The following is a 17,044-nucleotide window of genomic DNA, read 5'->3' as shown; positions in this document are numbered from 1 at the left end:
AATTAAAGCAGCTGGTCATGCGTCGCGGATTTCCTTCAATTAAACACCCTCAGTCTGATCACTTATTAGACCTAAAATGTATGAGTCTTTTCACAGTAGTGACAACATCCAAAATACAGTTTTAGAGGAAAACCAAAGTTAACAAAGGGTCCACAGGGGGACTCAACCAGTCGCTGTGGTCCGCTAGATGCTGCTACCGTGCCGGTCCTCCCCAGAAACACATAACATGCACACAGGGACATCTAGTGGCGGTTTTTGAGCTGGAGTGGAGGGACATCAGGTCCCGTCTTTTACTTCCTTTCTCAGACTGTGGACATTGACATGTGGCAGGCCACCGCCGTAGATGAGATAATGGGGATGATGCTCTGAAGAAAAACAATTTTTTTTTCCATTTAGATGAGGAAGCAAAAAAAATGGCAAAGACGTGGGAGTTGTGGGAAAAACGCTGTTTGTTTGGTGAAAGGCAAACTCTGTCTGCTGCTGTTTAGATTACATCAACTTTATACTATCCCATAGATCAGACACCCTGCTGTCCTGGAAGGCATGAGCTTGATTCTAAAAAATGTTATCATTACGAAGGTCATTTTTCAAACATCTTTGTCTTTATCCCATTTTTCAGCAGCGTTTGATTTGTGACATCGCGCATCGACGCACCAGGGAAAAATGAATCTCCACTGCAAAATCATCATAGTCAACAACAACACGAACACCTACAGTCAGGCCATCATAAATACGTTCTGTGTGTTTGTTTATTTATTTATTTGTTTATTTATTTACTGTCTTAGGAGACACAGCGATTGACTGGGACGCGCACTTACCTCCTGATTGGGGTTGCCATGGAGAGCGTTGCTATGTGACGCTTGGTGCTATCCAGGAAGACGCTGATCAGACGTTGCCCTAGAAAGGAGAGAAATGGACGATAACTTTCATCTCGGAGATGCTGGAGCGGTGAAAAATGTGAGTTTGAAACGCAGAGAGTACAGTAATGAGATAGGGGCAGAGCTAACGTTATTTTTTTTTTTTTTGCGCTGTAAGTGGAGCTGAGGCCACTCTGTAACGGTGCAGCGAGGCTAGTGTTAGCCACTTAGCTATCAAGCTAATGTAAACCTCAGGAGTAGCCGGTCGGGGAGTGAGGTAGCTATTTAAGCTTCCTGTTACCAGCAAAGGCACGTTATCATTTGTCACTTTTGAGCAACGGTGTGGCAGGGCGTTTTGTCTCTGAGTATCCAGCAAACGTTAACTAAACGGTTAGCTCTACTAGCCGAAACTTCCCGACATGCACCGCTCAGTGTTACGGTGATGGTGTGTTAACCGTTTGGCTTTCTGGATGTCTGTAACTCTCTGTAACTTTGTAACTGCTACTCTATCGAAAAACTTACTTGAAATGGTCATATTCTTGCGTAACTACTTTAATTCAACTGCTATCACAACCTTTCTCCATAAAAGGCATTTATCATATCTTTGATCTCTTGCTTTTACCCAGTGCTAGAAATAATGCAGCTAGTAAGGATGCTTGGTTTAACATTCATCTCCTTGTTTGTTGATCACTTTATAATATTTGAATTGCACCCAAGTATTGCAATGCTATTTGCAATTTCACAATTTTCTCTAACAATGTGATGGAAGGAACATTGCTTAATACTGTAGTCTGAGAAGTAAGATTTTTAGAAAACACCGATTCAGAATGGACTCTCAGCTCTTCACCTACATTTAACAAGTCCATCTCCAATTGATTTGGCAATATTAAGGCATGCCCACTGGTCCTTTCAGTGATTAATGCTCTTCTTTCATCTCTTCCCATTAGCTGTTTGCTGTTTTTCAGCCAGTGTACCACTATTGCCCTGAAATTGCTAAGACCAACTTCCTTTCTCCTTTTCTCTCCTTGACCAACATAAAATGTTTTACCCTTCTTATCCCACATCACCATCAATAGGCACATAGGCTCTTATTGTTTGGTAAAAGCAAATTAAAATAATTCAGTATCCTATTTTGGAAGTGGAATGATGTTCCTTCAGCAGAGTTGTCGCTCTTCTTCAAGGATATTCATACAAATTATACTCATTTGTTGACTAGTGTTCCTAACATATGCAAAACAGAAAATATTATTGCCACATCTGCACAGTGTGACTTCACTGAACTGAATATTGTATAAAATTACCAAGAAAAAGCATACTAAGTACGAAATCTGGTTGGTTTGTGCAAGTGTAATAACCTTACCTACTGTATTTTGTGTGTAAGCACATTCAGCCAACATTTGGTTGGCTCATTAGATGGCACAGTTAAAGCAAAGGGAAACCACTCAGTTTTTTGTAGCCATTGCAAGTGCCAACTTCTGGCTTTCGAAAATCTAAATTTATTTTCCATGTTAAAATTCTGCACATTTCACAGGTTGCAAAATCTGGACGAAGGGCTCGCCTTGCAGCGGATCAGTCTTCATTTGAGGATTCTCGCTATGCAAGGAAGTCCTCCACCTCTGCTTCAATGGGAGAAGTATGTGATCATGTAGTTAGTTGCATGTTATAATTTCACCTCACAATAAGCGTCATCAATAACCATTTTGGTTTTGTCTCATACATAAATCAAAGGATGAAGACGAGGTAGGTAGCATGAAAAAACTAGTGACTTGCATGGCTTTTGTTGCTAATGCTCCAGACATCAACTTTATACCATTTATTGTAGTTTTGGATTCAACACGAGTTACCATAATTGTGTGCTTCAGTTCAGCTGGTTGAATTTTATGTCTAGGTCTACTGACATTCATTACCGCACACAGTGACACCAACTTGACACACATGGTATAAAGTTTTAATGGAGTGCTTATTTATGCAGAGACGTTTGAGTTGCCATTTTCCTACTTCAGCAGGTTTTGAAGTATACACAGAACATTCAGAGTAGCAGCTCTTCAGTTATTGTCCCGTATGTATTGGATCTTATGTGCTTGCATGAAGTATTTTTAAGTGTTCTTCACACACTTTGAGACTTTAGCGTTACACAATACTGTAATTGTACTCCTGTAAATTGTCTAATTTAAAAACAAGCAGATTACATCATATTCATTGCAATGACTACCATCAATTTTTATAATTTTTTAAATACTGCCTAATTTTACATGAATCACTTAAGGTTGCGCATAAATGTTGTCATATAGTTTCCGTAGTGATCCCTGCCTCTTGAAAGATGTTGGATGTAAGGATGCTAAGGACAGACTAAATATAAGACAAATATATGTGAGAGAAATCAGACCAGAAGTGACAGTTGAAACAAACAATAACAAATCATTTTACTTCACTATCGTTGGCATTTATGGAATCAGTCACATCTCCTGGATTGGCAAACTGTAAACCAGCCAACATTCCCAGAGCAAAAAAATTTCAGCAATGCTCTTGCTTTAGGCTAATCTTCCCAAATTAGGCCAACTTCCCTAATGTATGATCCAGTATTCTCGCGCCCTCTCTGACCTGCTGTCCGCATGCAATACATTTTTCCAGAGTGTCGTGCGACTTGGTGGGTTTATTTGCAGTCTTCGTTTATCAACCCTGGCCTCTTCTGCCTAAAATACCCAACTGATTGGTCACATTCCTGACATCCTTTTAAACAAAGACTCAATTGCTTTTATGGGCTCATAGGGTTTGGCCACCACAAGTTCCTTGCCCTGGAGACCATCAGAGAATCCTAAATTAGAAACCACGAGGGCTAAGCTAATTGCCTTGACAGCCATAACTATTTTACTACAACTGTGAGGTTCATATTTGGTCATGCAGAATTGGGGGCACAGAATTGTTTTGTTTCTCAGGACACTTATCGTCCTCTCCATTTTTGTTGAGTGAAATAACTGTCAGATTAATTTATTACACTAAAAGACACTTGACCTTATTATCTTGTCTCTCATGAAATTTGGTCATTGTCAGAAATACCAAACATTAGAAACTAGAGGGAATTTTTGCAATGTTGCTTAAAAACCCTCCTTGTCATTATTTTAATCATTTCTTGGTCTTAATAAAGAGACAGTTACTAATTACACAAATTGGAGGGAGCTTGTTCAGCCTCAGCTCTCTCGATTAATGGCACCATACAGTGGAGCAGAGTGGGCTCCCCCACCCTCTGCCCTGCTTAATGATGACATTCAGATTTATAAATGGCCTTGGTGAAGGAACCAGCCATGAAAGATTATTTCTTCTTTCATCATAAAGGAAAGAAATTCTTCACGAGCACTGTGTTCTCTACGGACCCTATTTAGTAATGAGAAATGTTGTGCATTTTTTTCTTTTTTCTTTCTTCCAATTCATTTGTCTAGTGCCCACCCTCGTGCGCTCTGAGGAATTCATTCATTCAAGTGCTGGTCTCAGGATCCCGGTCTCAGGATTGAGATGCATACTGAGCTTACTATTTTCAGAATCAAAGAATGAGAGGGAGAGGGTCATTTTTTTTTTTCTGTGAATCTATTTTAGGGTCAGACCTACAGGCCCCAGCAGTTCCCACACTCTGCTCCATATGTTTTGGTGCTGGAAAAGGACAGTATTGAAAACTATAATAAACAAAACAATGGAGTGCATAGAGACGACTCTCTGCTCCACATACCAGGCATATTGTTTATTGTACAGGAGCTTTTTTTGGTAGCTTCTTAAATATTGGAATTCACTATGAAAAGAGAACTTTGCTTTTAAGTAAATCTTTAGCAGGACAATTAAACTTTTTTGCCCTTTACATTAATGCTCAGCTTTGGGGGTCTGCTTTTCCTGTTCGGGTCTTGATTTTCTGATGTAGAGAAGAGAGCCCTCTACTGGTAAATTTCAAACTTAAAAAACTAATGAAGACAGCCATGTCCATGTCTCTTGTTTATGAATTTCTTTAGCGTCATAAAGCATAAAATATAGTTGATTCATCACTGTGTCAAATAAATATTGTTATGACCCCAAATTCTGACAAAAATAAAAGCTATATTTAATACAAAGACAATTGTGTGCTTTATTTTCTAGATTAAAGTCTAATAACAGTTAACATGCTTACAAATATGACTTATTTGTCTTCTATGTGATTGTGTAAACATACAGCAAAACTTGCTATTAAAGTTCTTTCTTCTTCCAGCCCCCTCCCCCTAAACCGGCCCGGCGGCAGGGCGGCTGGGCGGAAGAAAGCTCTGGGTCTGGATCTGCCAAGTACGTATCTTCACCTTTTCCCCCATCTCCTGTGGCTGAACTGAAAGCATGAACCTCGAGCTGTGGTCTTGGGTTATGTGTTATTAATGAACTCTCATGCTGTTGAATGAGCTTATTTATCAGTGCATATTTGGCACTCAGGCGGTGAATCAACAAGGTTAGAGGGAGCCTGTCTGAGCAGGCAACTCTCCATTCGTCTTCATCTGTGAGCAAGGCGGTAATTGACATGGTTAATGCATCAGCCACAGGAGGGCACTGTTAGTCAGCTAGCCACTTCATCACAGGGGTTCAAGCCACTTAATCACCCCTTACCACTGCAGTCTGCTCTGTAAATGGGGAGCGCAACATGGAGAATTCATGAAATATTCGGAACAGATGGAAGCTGCTTGCCAAAAGCGTTCGACTACAACTAACAAATGTAAATGTAAATACTACACATGACTAACTGAACATGAGACTTTTTATTATACTGTAGACCTACCTCTTTTGTTTTCTCTTCCATTTGCCAATGTGCTTCTTTTCTTCAGTCTCAGTGGAGGTGAGAGCACAGGAGATGCATTGAAGTGAACAGGCTCAGTCAATTGTGCTTATTTGGGTAGTTTACTGCACCGTTAGTGCAAGCAGGGAAAACAGCAAACTCAATAGATCTTTCCTTTCTCACAGAAGGTCAGCGTGTCGCTTCTCTGCTTTTACGTAACCCAGCTTGATACCCAGTCTCAAAGCGATTGAAATACAGGAGGTGTAAAAGGGGTTTGCACGTGCATTGATCCTCTCTGAAACAAAGTAAGTAATGGTCCCCCCTGGAACCGGCAAGGACTTTTCCCTTCAATGTCACCCCTCATGCTCAATCACCGCCGTCCTCCTCCCACTAATCCCAGCGCAGAAATCCCGGGATTTGTCGATCTATCACTTCTAATTGACACTAAATGATCTGTCAGTTTATTGATGAACCTTTGAAACCAGGTTGTCACAATATATTTTATCCCTAACAACTTTTTCCAGACAGTTTTACCATGTCTATCGCTTTGCCTTACATGAGTCTTAATCAAGGGGCCTGTAATGTGTCTTAAGTGTCGCCACCCCCGCCCCCCAGACAGGACACAGTCCAAGGGCAGGCAGGTAGGCTCCCTCAGCTCCTCTTTGCCCTGCCTGGTTGGACTCTAGTGCCTTCCAGGCTGTGGGGCTGGGCTCAGACAGCATGTACAGTATAAGACAGACAAAGCAGGACTAAAGATTACTGGCTGAGAATTGGTTAGCTGATTGTGTTTTTCCTTTCCTTTTTTTCCTTTTGTTTTTTGTCTGGCTTTTAAAAGGTGAATTTAAGAAGTTTCACGTCTTCCAATTCACTTTAGAAACACAGTACATTATATTTTAAATGCTAATTTAATGTGTTTAGATTAATGAAAGGTGAGGTGTGATTTTAAAAAATTGATTAAGGCACAAACATTAATTTGTTTTAGGTGATAAGATCTAGCTTGGATCAAAATTTTGTCTGCTCTGATGATCAAGTCAAGACAATTATGTTTATGAAACGCAAAATCACAAATTTGTCTCAAAGGTTTTACAATGGGATTAAAAAAGGAAGTAACCTCAGGAAGATGGATTTGTCTTTTGGTGGAAAAAAGTAGAGATTAACTGTTGTGTAGGTGATACCTGCTTGATACAAGCTTATTCTCCATGTATGTCTACTATAGTCACTGTGTCAGGAGCCACTGAACACTGAATCCCAAAAATGGGGCTGATTAATTAATAAGTAATAATAAGTAATAGTAATAAGCACTGCTTAATACTTGTGTTTTATATAGATAGTCTGTCACAGTCTTGAAGGTATTATCTTTAAAACCAGTAGGGGGCACTACTCAACTAGGAGATCTACCAGAAGCATCATATACACATTTTAGGCTACGAATCAAAACATACCAAGACTTAATCTGCATGGATTTTCAATTCTTATATGATGATTGATCTGGTTAAATTCATCTTCAAAAATTATAATGTGGCAACATTTGTTTTTCTTGGATGTAAAGTTTGATTGCTCTTAAAACAGACTGTGCTAAAAATACCACGTTGAGGTAGTGGAGTGTCAAAATACAGTATTTTGGTGTCTGGCATCCTCTGTTCAAGCTGAGCTGTGTAAATGGAGAGAAGTCTGAAAATAGCTGCCTGATCCAGCAGGTGATAAGGGTTAGAAAACAGAGCGGAGAGAAGACACAACTATTGTAGACCCCACTGTGTCTGATATAGCAGAATTACTATCATTAAAGATCATTAAAGATCATTAAAGATCTATGAAGATAGAAGAAAATATCATCTAAAAAGTATGTTATTTAATTTGTCTAACAGTTGCTCTTTCTGCTGAAATACAGATCTTCAAGAAGACCTGCAGCTGAGGATCTGGAAGAGTAAGTTGACTCAGACACCTCATCCATATTTTAGTGTACTCAGTGCAGCTGCTGATTGAATTCAATGAAAGTTACATTTTTGTGTGTATACATAAAAATAGGTCAGTTTACATGTTTGTTTCCTTTGTAGTAAAGTGGAAATGGCGCTGTACTTTCAGATTGTCCTTCATTGCAGCTAATCCTTGCCTTCCAAGAACAATCACTTAACATGATTAAAAAACAGCGTGACTGAGTTGTCATCACTTTTATTGCTGTAAGGAGCCAAGTTTTCCTGTTATTCTAGTTTTTTTCCTCACCCTCCCTCACATCATTCTGTGACTAGAATAGACATCACCATGAGGAGAGGCAGGTAGAGGACATTGTCGTGCATGTTTTACTCATCATCGCAGTTGGAGCCCGGTACCTCAGCGGCTGTAGTCAGGCAGAGGCTTTGTGTGAAACTAAATATGTTACCCTGCAGAAAAATCCCTTATGTTGTGCTTCTGTCACAACTGTCTTCTCTTAGTAAGAGTTATTCAGACTGCTGCTCCAGCTGGGCTTGTTTTTATAAAAATTCCTGGAGGTGATCTTGTCTAGGGCGTCTAGGCTGGTCACCCAGGCAGCACAACAGAGTCTCATAGCACCATCAGTGCCTTTTGGCAGAGGCCACTGTTCTGTAGTCCAGTCAGACTGTAGCATACTGAGCAAGCATCCTGTCTACCATGAGAGAAAGACAAGACAAAAAAACAGGCCCATTATCAAAGCAAAGTAGCCCAGGAGCCAAGTCACTCACTCCCTGTGATGACCTCACCATTGGGCTTCATTTTTGTAAGCATTAAATAATTCATACTCTAACACTTCCTGTTTCTACAGCCGCCGCCTTAGACCACAAACTCCCCAGGGATCAGATGATGAAGGAGGTAAGAGCACCCTTGCAATACCCCACTCTGTGTCTGTCCTCACAGGTAGAGAGGAGCCCTCCAGTGCCTCCCTGGCACATTCATCCTCTGGAAGTAGAGCAGTTAAGCAGCCAGTCAGATCATTCTTATGCATATTTCTCTTTAGATCCAGCATGGATTCATGTGTTAGAACTCTGCCTTTGACCACTGAGCATGTGACATTGTATAAGCGTGGCACCTTTGATGAAAATGACAAGTGCATATGCTCATTGAATAAGGTTAGATTCACAGTTGATGGAGAATATTGTGACAGGATTTAAGTTTTTCCCTCGCCACCCAGAGCAACACACTTAGTCACTCATGTGCACACACAGAGTGTCAGGAAGGTGCTGTTGAATACAGATCTAGTGGTTCCATTGCTGCTTTGACTGAGTCACCTCAGGGCCCAACTCTGTCCATCACATACAATGTCAGGACTGAGGGGGGAAATTTCTGCAAAGCCCTGCCTAGGATAATTGTTCTATTTTGCAGTGTAAAGCAGCTTGGAAATAGGTAAAATTGCCTCAGGAAAGGTAGGTTAACAGCACAAAAAGTTCAGGTGACAATACTGAAGGACTTAATCACATTTCTACCTGGGATTTATAAACAAATACAATTTAAGATTATAAGCCTTTTTGGTACACCTTGCTTATTATTACTCTGTATAACAATGTCCATCATCATTTTTCAAAATTCAGGATATTGTAAAACACGCAATTTAGAATAGGCAGTAGAAGAAAAATAATTCATACAACTCAAAACAAAGTTATGAATGATTAGTAATGTTTGAAAAAATTTAAATTTATTTTAATCCCATAAAGTCAAACTACTTTTTTTTCTTATCACTCAGCTCTATTTCACACTACTTTGCTACAATATTGAATTGTATACTGTATTGTACACGCATTTTAAAGTCTTACTTGCTGGTGCATGTTAAAAGTGGGGAAATTATTACAAATATATTACAAAACTGAAAATGATAAATAACAATGAATTGGAGAAATAAACTGCAGGGTGTAAGGTACTGTTTCTATTACATATATGTATACACACACATAATGTTATATTGTTAGTGCACTAGCTAAAATGGCCAGTGTGCTGACAATATGAAAAGTCCAGAGGTTTGGTTCTCTTGCAGTTAATGCCGCCGGAAAGATTATTACTCTGTGGAGGGAGACCTCTTAATACAGAGCCGGAGGCAGGGGCATTGGAAATTACAGTGCTGAGGGTTAGTGAGATAGCCCCTGCGATCTTGATTATGTCCTCTACCCTTATCCCTTATGTCCACTGGCTACAAGCACAGAGGGAGAAAGAGAGAGAGAAGGCTAGCTCAGTCCCCTGCTCCCATCTCCCAATCAGCTGCCCCCACAGCCTCCTACTGGTCACTTAAAATAGCACCAGTATCGCAAACACACTGATGTGTTTCATGTCTCGGTGTCTTACTCTCAGTTGGTGATGTGCTGAATATTGTCCTATAAGCCATTTCAAATGGATTCTGTGCCTAGGTAATCATTTGACTGGGCCCATGCGCAGTGATGTGGAGAGACGTCCTGTTCTCCAAAGTCGCTGACCGGTGTGTGCCTGCCGGGAGTATGTCTACATTCACAGCAAATTATCCCCTTTTGATATTTACATGCTTCAGCGAGGAAGCCGGACGCGACCGTGTAATAAGGATATGCGCGGCCTGCTCGCTGCCAAACAAAAGCCACATTGATACATGTCCAACTGAGGGAAGGAAGTCAGAGTAGGTGACGTGTGCCGTGCTGAGGAGAGACATCTCCTCTTGATGGAGTTGCCCTTTGTGTCAGAAAAAAACACTGGCTTGTTTGCTGCTGCTGTGATGCCCTGATTGACCTCCAGTAATAGGTTGAATTTGAAGCTCATTTTAAAATGTTGTTCTTTTTTTCACTTGGTAATAGACTTTGCATATAGACAACATATGCCTCTCTGCTTCACATTGAACTCTCATGGAGTGTGTTAATAGTGCATTAGTGGCTGAAATGAAAAAGTGTGTGTGTGGACAGATAGACAACCCAGGAAGCTGTTTGCAAAGAGTTGGACAGCAAGGCTTTTTGATGTCATTGCACTAAGACCATTAAATTTGATTGGGGGTCCAGGGGGGACGGATTCTGCTGAACGCTGTGCTTTGTAAATGAGAGGACAAAGTGTCACTGGGGCCTCATGAATATGAAATACCCGCGCCTGCATTTATTTGGATATCAGAAACACAGATGAATCTTGTCAGCAGCTAAACGAGCGTGGCATTTTTAATTTGGTTTAATTAAAAAAGAGAAAGAAATAAGTCATCAACAGAGGGTGAGATTTTGTTATCTGTGGAAAGTTGATGGGTTAGGTTTTGTCCAAGTTGTCTTCAGAATTCTTCCTCCATCTGAGAAATATGTTCAGAATCAAAATAATTTCTCTTCATTGGAACACCCCCATAACTTTTATGAAGTACAGAAATTTAGCGTTCTGTCAATGATCGATATTTTTCTTCAACTCCACTTTATTTTCAGGAGTTATTTTGAAGGAATGGTGACATAGATGCCAAGATATTTCCTCACATCAGATGCAGACTTCCATCTCTTCACCTCTATTTAGCTCCTCTATTGACTTTCCCCTCAGGGTGCAGTACTGTGGTTAGAGATTACTGACAACCCTCTTCATGCAGTCCAGCTCTCTTTTTCTTTCACTATCTGTCTCTTCCTCCCTCTTTGCTTCCTCTCCCCCTCTCTCTGTCTATGTCACTGTGTCAACACTCAGCTGTAGTGCTAATAAGGATGTGCAGTCTGCTTCCTCCCCAGAAAATATTGTACAGGAGAGAAACATCATGCCCAAAGTTAAGACAGTTTCTATAAGGATACCTGTGAAGTCTGTCTCTGAAAGTTTTTATAACTGTCTTTACTACTAAAAATTTATATTGTTCTGTTCAGTTCCAGTTCAGTTTTATCACACGTGTAGATTAACACAGTGTCAACGGTTCAATGAAATGTGTTGGATGAGAAAACAGGTCAGCCAATCAATAAGAACTCTAGTCATATGAAATTATAAATAAAATATAATCCTATATACATATATGAAAATGAGGATTTATGTATAAAGGTAAAACTTGTCAAGGTAAAGCATGTATACAACAATATTGCACATTGCATATGTAGCAATCCTGGTTCAATAGCAGCAGTCATGGTTTATTTTTATGTAAGCAGTGCAGTAAACAATAGACAGTGCAGACAAGCAGGTAAGCAAATGTACGATGTGGAATATTTAGATGAATGAGTCCTGATGGTCTTGTGTTAAAAACAAAAGCTGGATGACTCTGGTCTTTCATGATACTTTGTGCCGTCTGCAGGCACCAATGGTGGAAGATATCCTGAATGGCTGGGAGTCTGTTGTTGTAGTTCCTGTGTCAGACCATGAGGCAGCCCGACAGCAGACTCTTGATAGTGCAGCTGTAGAAGATGGTGAGGATGCTGGCATTCATGCCGAATTTCCTCAGTCTCCTCAGGAAATAGAGCTGAAGGTTAGCGTTCTTGACCATGGTGTCCATGTCTAGTGACCAGGAGAGGTCCACTGAGAAACTTGAAACTGCTGACCCTTTCAGTCTCTGCATCACCAGTGTGGATGGTGAGGTGTCCACTCCTGTTGCCCACGCTCATCTCTTTAGTTTTACTGATATTGAGAGACATGATAAAACATAGACCAAATTTTATGCAAAACATTTAATTGATTTTTAAGCTCCACATTTTTTCTTTAGCTATACACTACCTTTTTGATAATAAATGTAAGCACAAAGTCTTTGAACACATTTCAACCAGTCTCATTATTCCTTATTAACCATTTATCTTATTTCCAACCAGTTCTTCTGATCCCTTATTATACCTCTCTTATTTTCCTGCTCCAACAAATGTCCATCTGAAAAATGCTGTGAAAGTTTGCCCTGTCCTTCTTGGGAGTGGAGCCATCCTCTGTCCTGTTGCGTTTTGCCAATTAAAGTGGGTTCCCACTGTTTGAGCAGCGGGCTGGCGGCTCCTGGCACTGCAGCCCCTGCCAGGCCGCACTGTGACTTCCGACCCCACACAGATGGGCCCGCAAGCAAATACTCTTGCACATGGCTGGATGCCGCCCCAGTCGGAGTGGCAGAGTGGACATGGAGGTCGGCCTACCGGCCACTGCAGGTCCTGGGGGTGGGCGGCGCTGACAGGGCCCAAATGCTAAGGTAGCAGGGGGTGCTTTCTGGGGAGCCCCTGGCCAGCGGCCCTCTCACAGCAGGAAGAGCTGCCGCCTCGCCTCCTGAATATTCATGGCCGCATGGCTATTGTGACAGGGCAGCTCTTATGAGAATCTAGCTAGAGAGAGGGAGGGGAGAAAGTGCCACACAGACATGGTCTCACAGAAACATACAAAAATGCATGCTTCTTGAAACTATACACAGGGGATTTACAGCATTTTTTTATAAATGATTGTCATCTGGCTACGGATTCAATTTTCTTACATTTTGACACGATTTAAAATGTTTTTGTTTTTTGGTTGTTTTTGGTTTTTAGATATTCCAGTGATTCCAGATCTCGAAGAAGTACAGGAAGAAGATCTCACTATGCAAATTGCAGTTCCACCAAGGTAGTGTATTAAACTTGTAGAAGTCCATCCTTTTCACTGAGGATTCATACACACACGCAGCATGTCCCCCAGACCCATGTGTGACAGTTAATCTCTGTCCGTACACAGGACACCACATCAGTAACCTGCTCTGGCGACTTTGATGGTTACCTGTCCTCCACTCGTGCCATCGCAGAGTGTCTTGCTTTATTGGCTGAAATGGAGAAATAACAGTTGGGTGTGATTTATGCAACTCTGTTACCAGGGTCCTTACTAACTGGGCCCTTTGATTTACAGGGCAGTGAGAGACACGCCGACATGTGTCGAATATGTAGCAAGGCTATGACAGCGGTGGAGGTTATTAGGCTGGGGCTTGCTCTCTGTGCGAGATAATATCCACATTGAACTCATTGCAGGGGCAATGTAGCGTGTAATGTGCAGTAAGTAGGACTGGCATGCACTGCTAGGCCCCGGCCACTTTGAGAACCCCCCCCCCCCCCACTTAATTCCAACCCACAGATAAGCAGCTGGGTTTCAATTTGAAGCGTTTACCACTTGGCAACCATCTCCTGCTCTCTGTGGTCTTTGCTTGAAGTCTTGGAGCCTCATTGTGCACAAACTCCAAACTTCTTCAACGCCACTTCTCAGTCGTGGTTTGCTAGTAGTGTGAAAGCACTGCAGTCCGGATGGCTACTGTGTTTCTGTGATGTGTTGTCTTGATTAAAATACGAGTCTGTTACTGTATCAGAGGCCTAATCTGACTTTCTGCCACCCTGTTAGCATCCAGGTGAACCGGGTAATGACCTACAGAGATCTGGACAATGATCTGAAGTATTACTCTGCCTTTCAGACCTTAGTAAGTCAAGAACATTTATTTTTATATGTGTGTCATATTCTCGTGTCTCTTCTTGTCAAGGTGGTCCATTTAATTTTGCAACCAACATCACCTCTGTTTGTGCAAGCTAGTGAATTTTACTGGACTCTTTCTTTAGGACGGAGAGATTGACTTGAAGCTCCTCACCAAGGTTTTAGCACCAGAGCAGGAGGTGAAGGAGGTGAGTGAGTTTTTAGTAAATATAGCTTGTGAGCTCCCAGCGAAGGCCTGTCCAGCTGTTTCTAGAGCACCAGGGGAGGTTGCCACTCTGTCTCCCAGGTAATCAAGATTTATGATGTGTACATTAACACCCTCTGCTCTCCTTCCCCCATTCTCCTCTCTTTGCTCCCTCTGCTCCCCATGCTCTCTTTCTTAGTATGTCACCCTCTGCCTCTCTAATTCTTCTTTTCTCCCTCTCTTTTGTCTCTCTTTTGCTCTGCAGGATGATGTGAGCTGGGACTGGGATCATCTGTTTACAGAAGTGTCCTCAGAGCTGCTGATGGAATGGGATCAAGGAGAGAGTGAGGATCAGGCCGCATTGCCTGTAACATGAGGAGGAGGTTTTGACTGAGGCTTTAAATGGCTCCAGTGGGAACTGGCTGAATGGCCATTACACAGAAGGGGCAGTGACTTTGGTTATATTAACTTTAATTACTGTTTGTTATCTAGGATTTATATTCTATAAAGTATATGTACAACATTTCTTCTATTTTCTAAATAAAGTTTACTGAGGAGTGGACCGTGTAGTGCTGTCTGACCCTGTATATAGTGGAGGTTTTTGAATTTCACCCTTTTTGTTTGTTTCTTTTTAACTTATTCAGCCAAAAGGCAAAATGATTTTGTTTGAAAAGCTCCCCTAAAAATAGCTGTCACAAACGAAAAATGCCCTCCCTGTAACTGCCAGCATTATCAACACCCTCATACAAGTCCAAGGTTGATAATCAGCTAAGCTGAAATCCAGTTGATTGTGTTCAAATTAACATTCCTCATTAAAGCCTACAACCTTATTGTTATTGACTGTGCCATTGACTTTATCTTCCAGCTCTTCGATAGGAGCAACCCCTTCTTCACTATTATCTCAAATGCATTGAACAGAGTTCCTATTGACACCTGGGGGATTAGCATACATTATACCTTTTGATGGATAAAGAGCAATGGATGTAAGTCTGGCAGAAGACAGCTGATGGTGTCAAGTTTGTGTTGTTAAAAGTGAAAGAACAAATTTCCCTCAACAATGTGATAACTAAATAAAGTACGGACAGCACAGGCCACAGGACATTGTATCTCCCACACTGGCGCAAGATTTGATATAATTTATGAAATACTTTGTATACCATGCCTTTGACATGTGCTGGTCGCATGTATCAGCATTCAGTTTTGTCTTTGGTTCATGTGTGTGAATATAAAAGCAGGCCTCCAAAGTCAGACCAGGTCTATTAGAGAAACAGCTGTAACATTTACAGATTGTGATTAGGTTTATTTCTGAGGCAGAGAGAAGTCTCATGGCATTTGGAGATGCACAGTAAAGTCCTCAAGGACACACGATCTATGCATCTAACAGCTCAATCACTGCCCATCACAAATAGATCCAGATTTTTTCATTTGGTGGGCCTTGAATCAACTTCATCAAGTGTAATACCTCAGGACAAAGCTATCACACAGGATATTTGTGCTCAGAATATTTGTGTGGCAGAATATTGGAGCTCAGTGCTCAAATTCAGTGAGTGATCTCTGTTTCTGTTTCTGTATCAGACATACAAACACACAGTTTTTTACCACCTCCACAATTGGCTTATTTAGCCAGACTTAATGAATTCTGCCCATATGCCCTGAGCAGCTGCTATGTTGCCCCTTCCTCCCGCCCCTGCCGAGCTGCGAAGTGCCCATCCATGTAGAGACAACCTCTAGCTGTCTCTCTGGAGAAGGCTAAGCCTGCCACTCCTCTGCTGGCAGCGGGCCGGTGCTGTCTGAGGTGGACTGCGGACGGGCCGGGGACTCAGATTAGGGCCCAGTGATCACGGGTTGTGGCCGGCCTCAAATGATTGGCCCGAGCATCGGTGGATCAGAGAGGGGATTATAGAAAGAGAGAGAGATCCAGAGACGCTGTTTGGCATGTGCTTGCATCCAGCTTCTCAAAGTGACCTCTTCCCACTCCCTTATCCTGCTGCTCCCCTCTCCTCCTTTATTCTCCCCCTGTTTCTCAGTGTATACAGTATATCCTGACGCTGCAGTGAGGCTGTGAATGACCTCTCACTGTCTGGGTGCATTGAATTCAATCACGTCAACAGCTACAATATATACATTATTTTCTAGTAAGGAAGACAGACAGTGTTCTTGGAGAGCTTTGTGGTTATGACGGTAGCTTTCAGATGAACATTGTGTCACTCGGAGGTGAGCTGAGTCTGAAGCCATGTTGATATTGTGTATATCAGATAAGACGATACAGGCCACACATGAGTTTAGGGTGTCGTTTGTTTTTCCTTGACATTTTTCTATTAAAATAATGGAGCCATTACTGCTATAAAAATCCACATTGCTTCAATACATGCTTCTGTAGTCTGATATTTCATTCAAAATGTTCCTGTAATGACACAATGTTTAAAATCCCTTGATTTGATGGGACATTTGCGACATCATGGCACACCAAATCTCCGGAGAGGAGTGTTTCTCGTGTGAATCTACACTGTTTACTTTAAAGCAACACTTTGTTATTGAAGACCCACTGTAAAACCTTGGTGCCAGTGTGGACCAGCTGAGCACAGGGAGTTCTCAGGCCACAGGGATTAAATGGGTAATTTATCTGTGTTTTTATTGGGTCCCTTGCTGGAAAAGATATTTCATTTTATGGCAAAGAAAACAAATGCAAGGAAGTAATACAATTTTAATAAAAAAACAGACGAAGGCCCCCTTTAATGTAATGTTTTCCTGCTCCTTGTTGACAGGCTTGTCTTAATGTATTTTGATATTGGGCGCTAATTGGAAGGATAGAATAGAGATAATATGCTCCCAGCTCTACCTAATATGCTGTGGTGTTGACAGAAGTTTATACATCTTATCTGGTCTCAATATCTGCCTTCCATATGGCCCAAAAGCAATATG

The 17,044-nt window shown here is 41.4% G+C and overlaps 1 protein-coding gene across 2 annotated transcripts; it reads left to right on the top strand.

The window, feature by feature from the left end:
• The first annotated feature begins 474 nt into the window (after positions 1 to 474).
• LOC139632945 (Intraflagellar transport protein 43 homolog) lies at positions 475 to 14,684 on the top strand. Of its 2 annotated transcripts, none has more exons than XM_071498238.1 (9): positions 475 to 957; positions 2,389 to 2,490; positions 5,086 to 5,156; positions 7,523 to 7,558; positions 8,411 to 8,457; positions 13,020 to 13,092; positions 13,852 to 13,927; positions 14,064 to 14,224; positions 14,388 to 14,684. In XM_071498238.1, the coding sequence occupies exons 1-9, from the start codon at positions 913 to 915 to the stop codon at positions 14,395 to 14,397; spliced, it is 621 nt and encodes a 206-aa protein (XP_071354339.1). In that variant the 5' UTR covers positions 475 to 912; the 3' UTR covers positions 14,398 to 14,684. The 2 variants fall into 2 exon arrangements, with proteins under 2 accessions (XP_071354339.1, XP_071354338.1); XM_071498237.1 differs by having other exon boundaries at positions 811 to 957; positions 14,064 to 14,126.
• The last annotated feature ends 2,360 nt before the right edge of the window (positions 14,685 to 17,044 follow it).

This window comes from Trachinotus anak, unplaced genomic scaffold (assembly GCF_046630095.1).
Source record: "Trachinotus anak isolate AG129_WGS33_773 ecotype Australia unplaced genomic scaffold, CSIRO_AGI_Tana_v1 ptg000015l, whole genome shotgun sequence".
In the NCBI taxonomy this organism is placed as follows: domain Eukaryota; kingdom Metazoa; phylum Chordata; class Actinopteri; order Carangiformes; family Carangidae; genus Trachinotus; species Trachinotus anak.
This window is presented reverse-complemented; position numbering and strand designations above follow the sequence as displayed.

Coding starts and splice junctions, on each gene's coding strand:
- LOC139632945 (XM_071498237.1), top strand. CDS start 913: ATGGACGATAACTTTCATCTCGGAGATGCTGGAGCGGTGAAAAAT. Junction 2,491..5,085: donor CCTCTGCTTCAATGGGAGAA/GTATGTGATCAT, acceptor TTCTTCTTCCAG/CCCCCTCCCCCTAAACCGGC. Junction 5,157..7,522: donor TCTGGGTCTGGATCTGCCAA/GTACGTATCTTC, acceptor GCTGAAATACAG/ATCTTCAAGAAGACCTGCAG.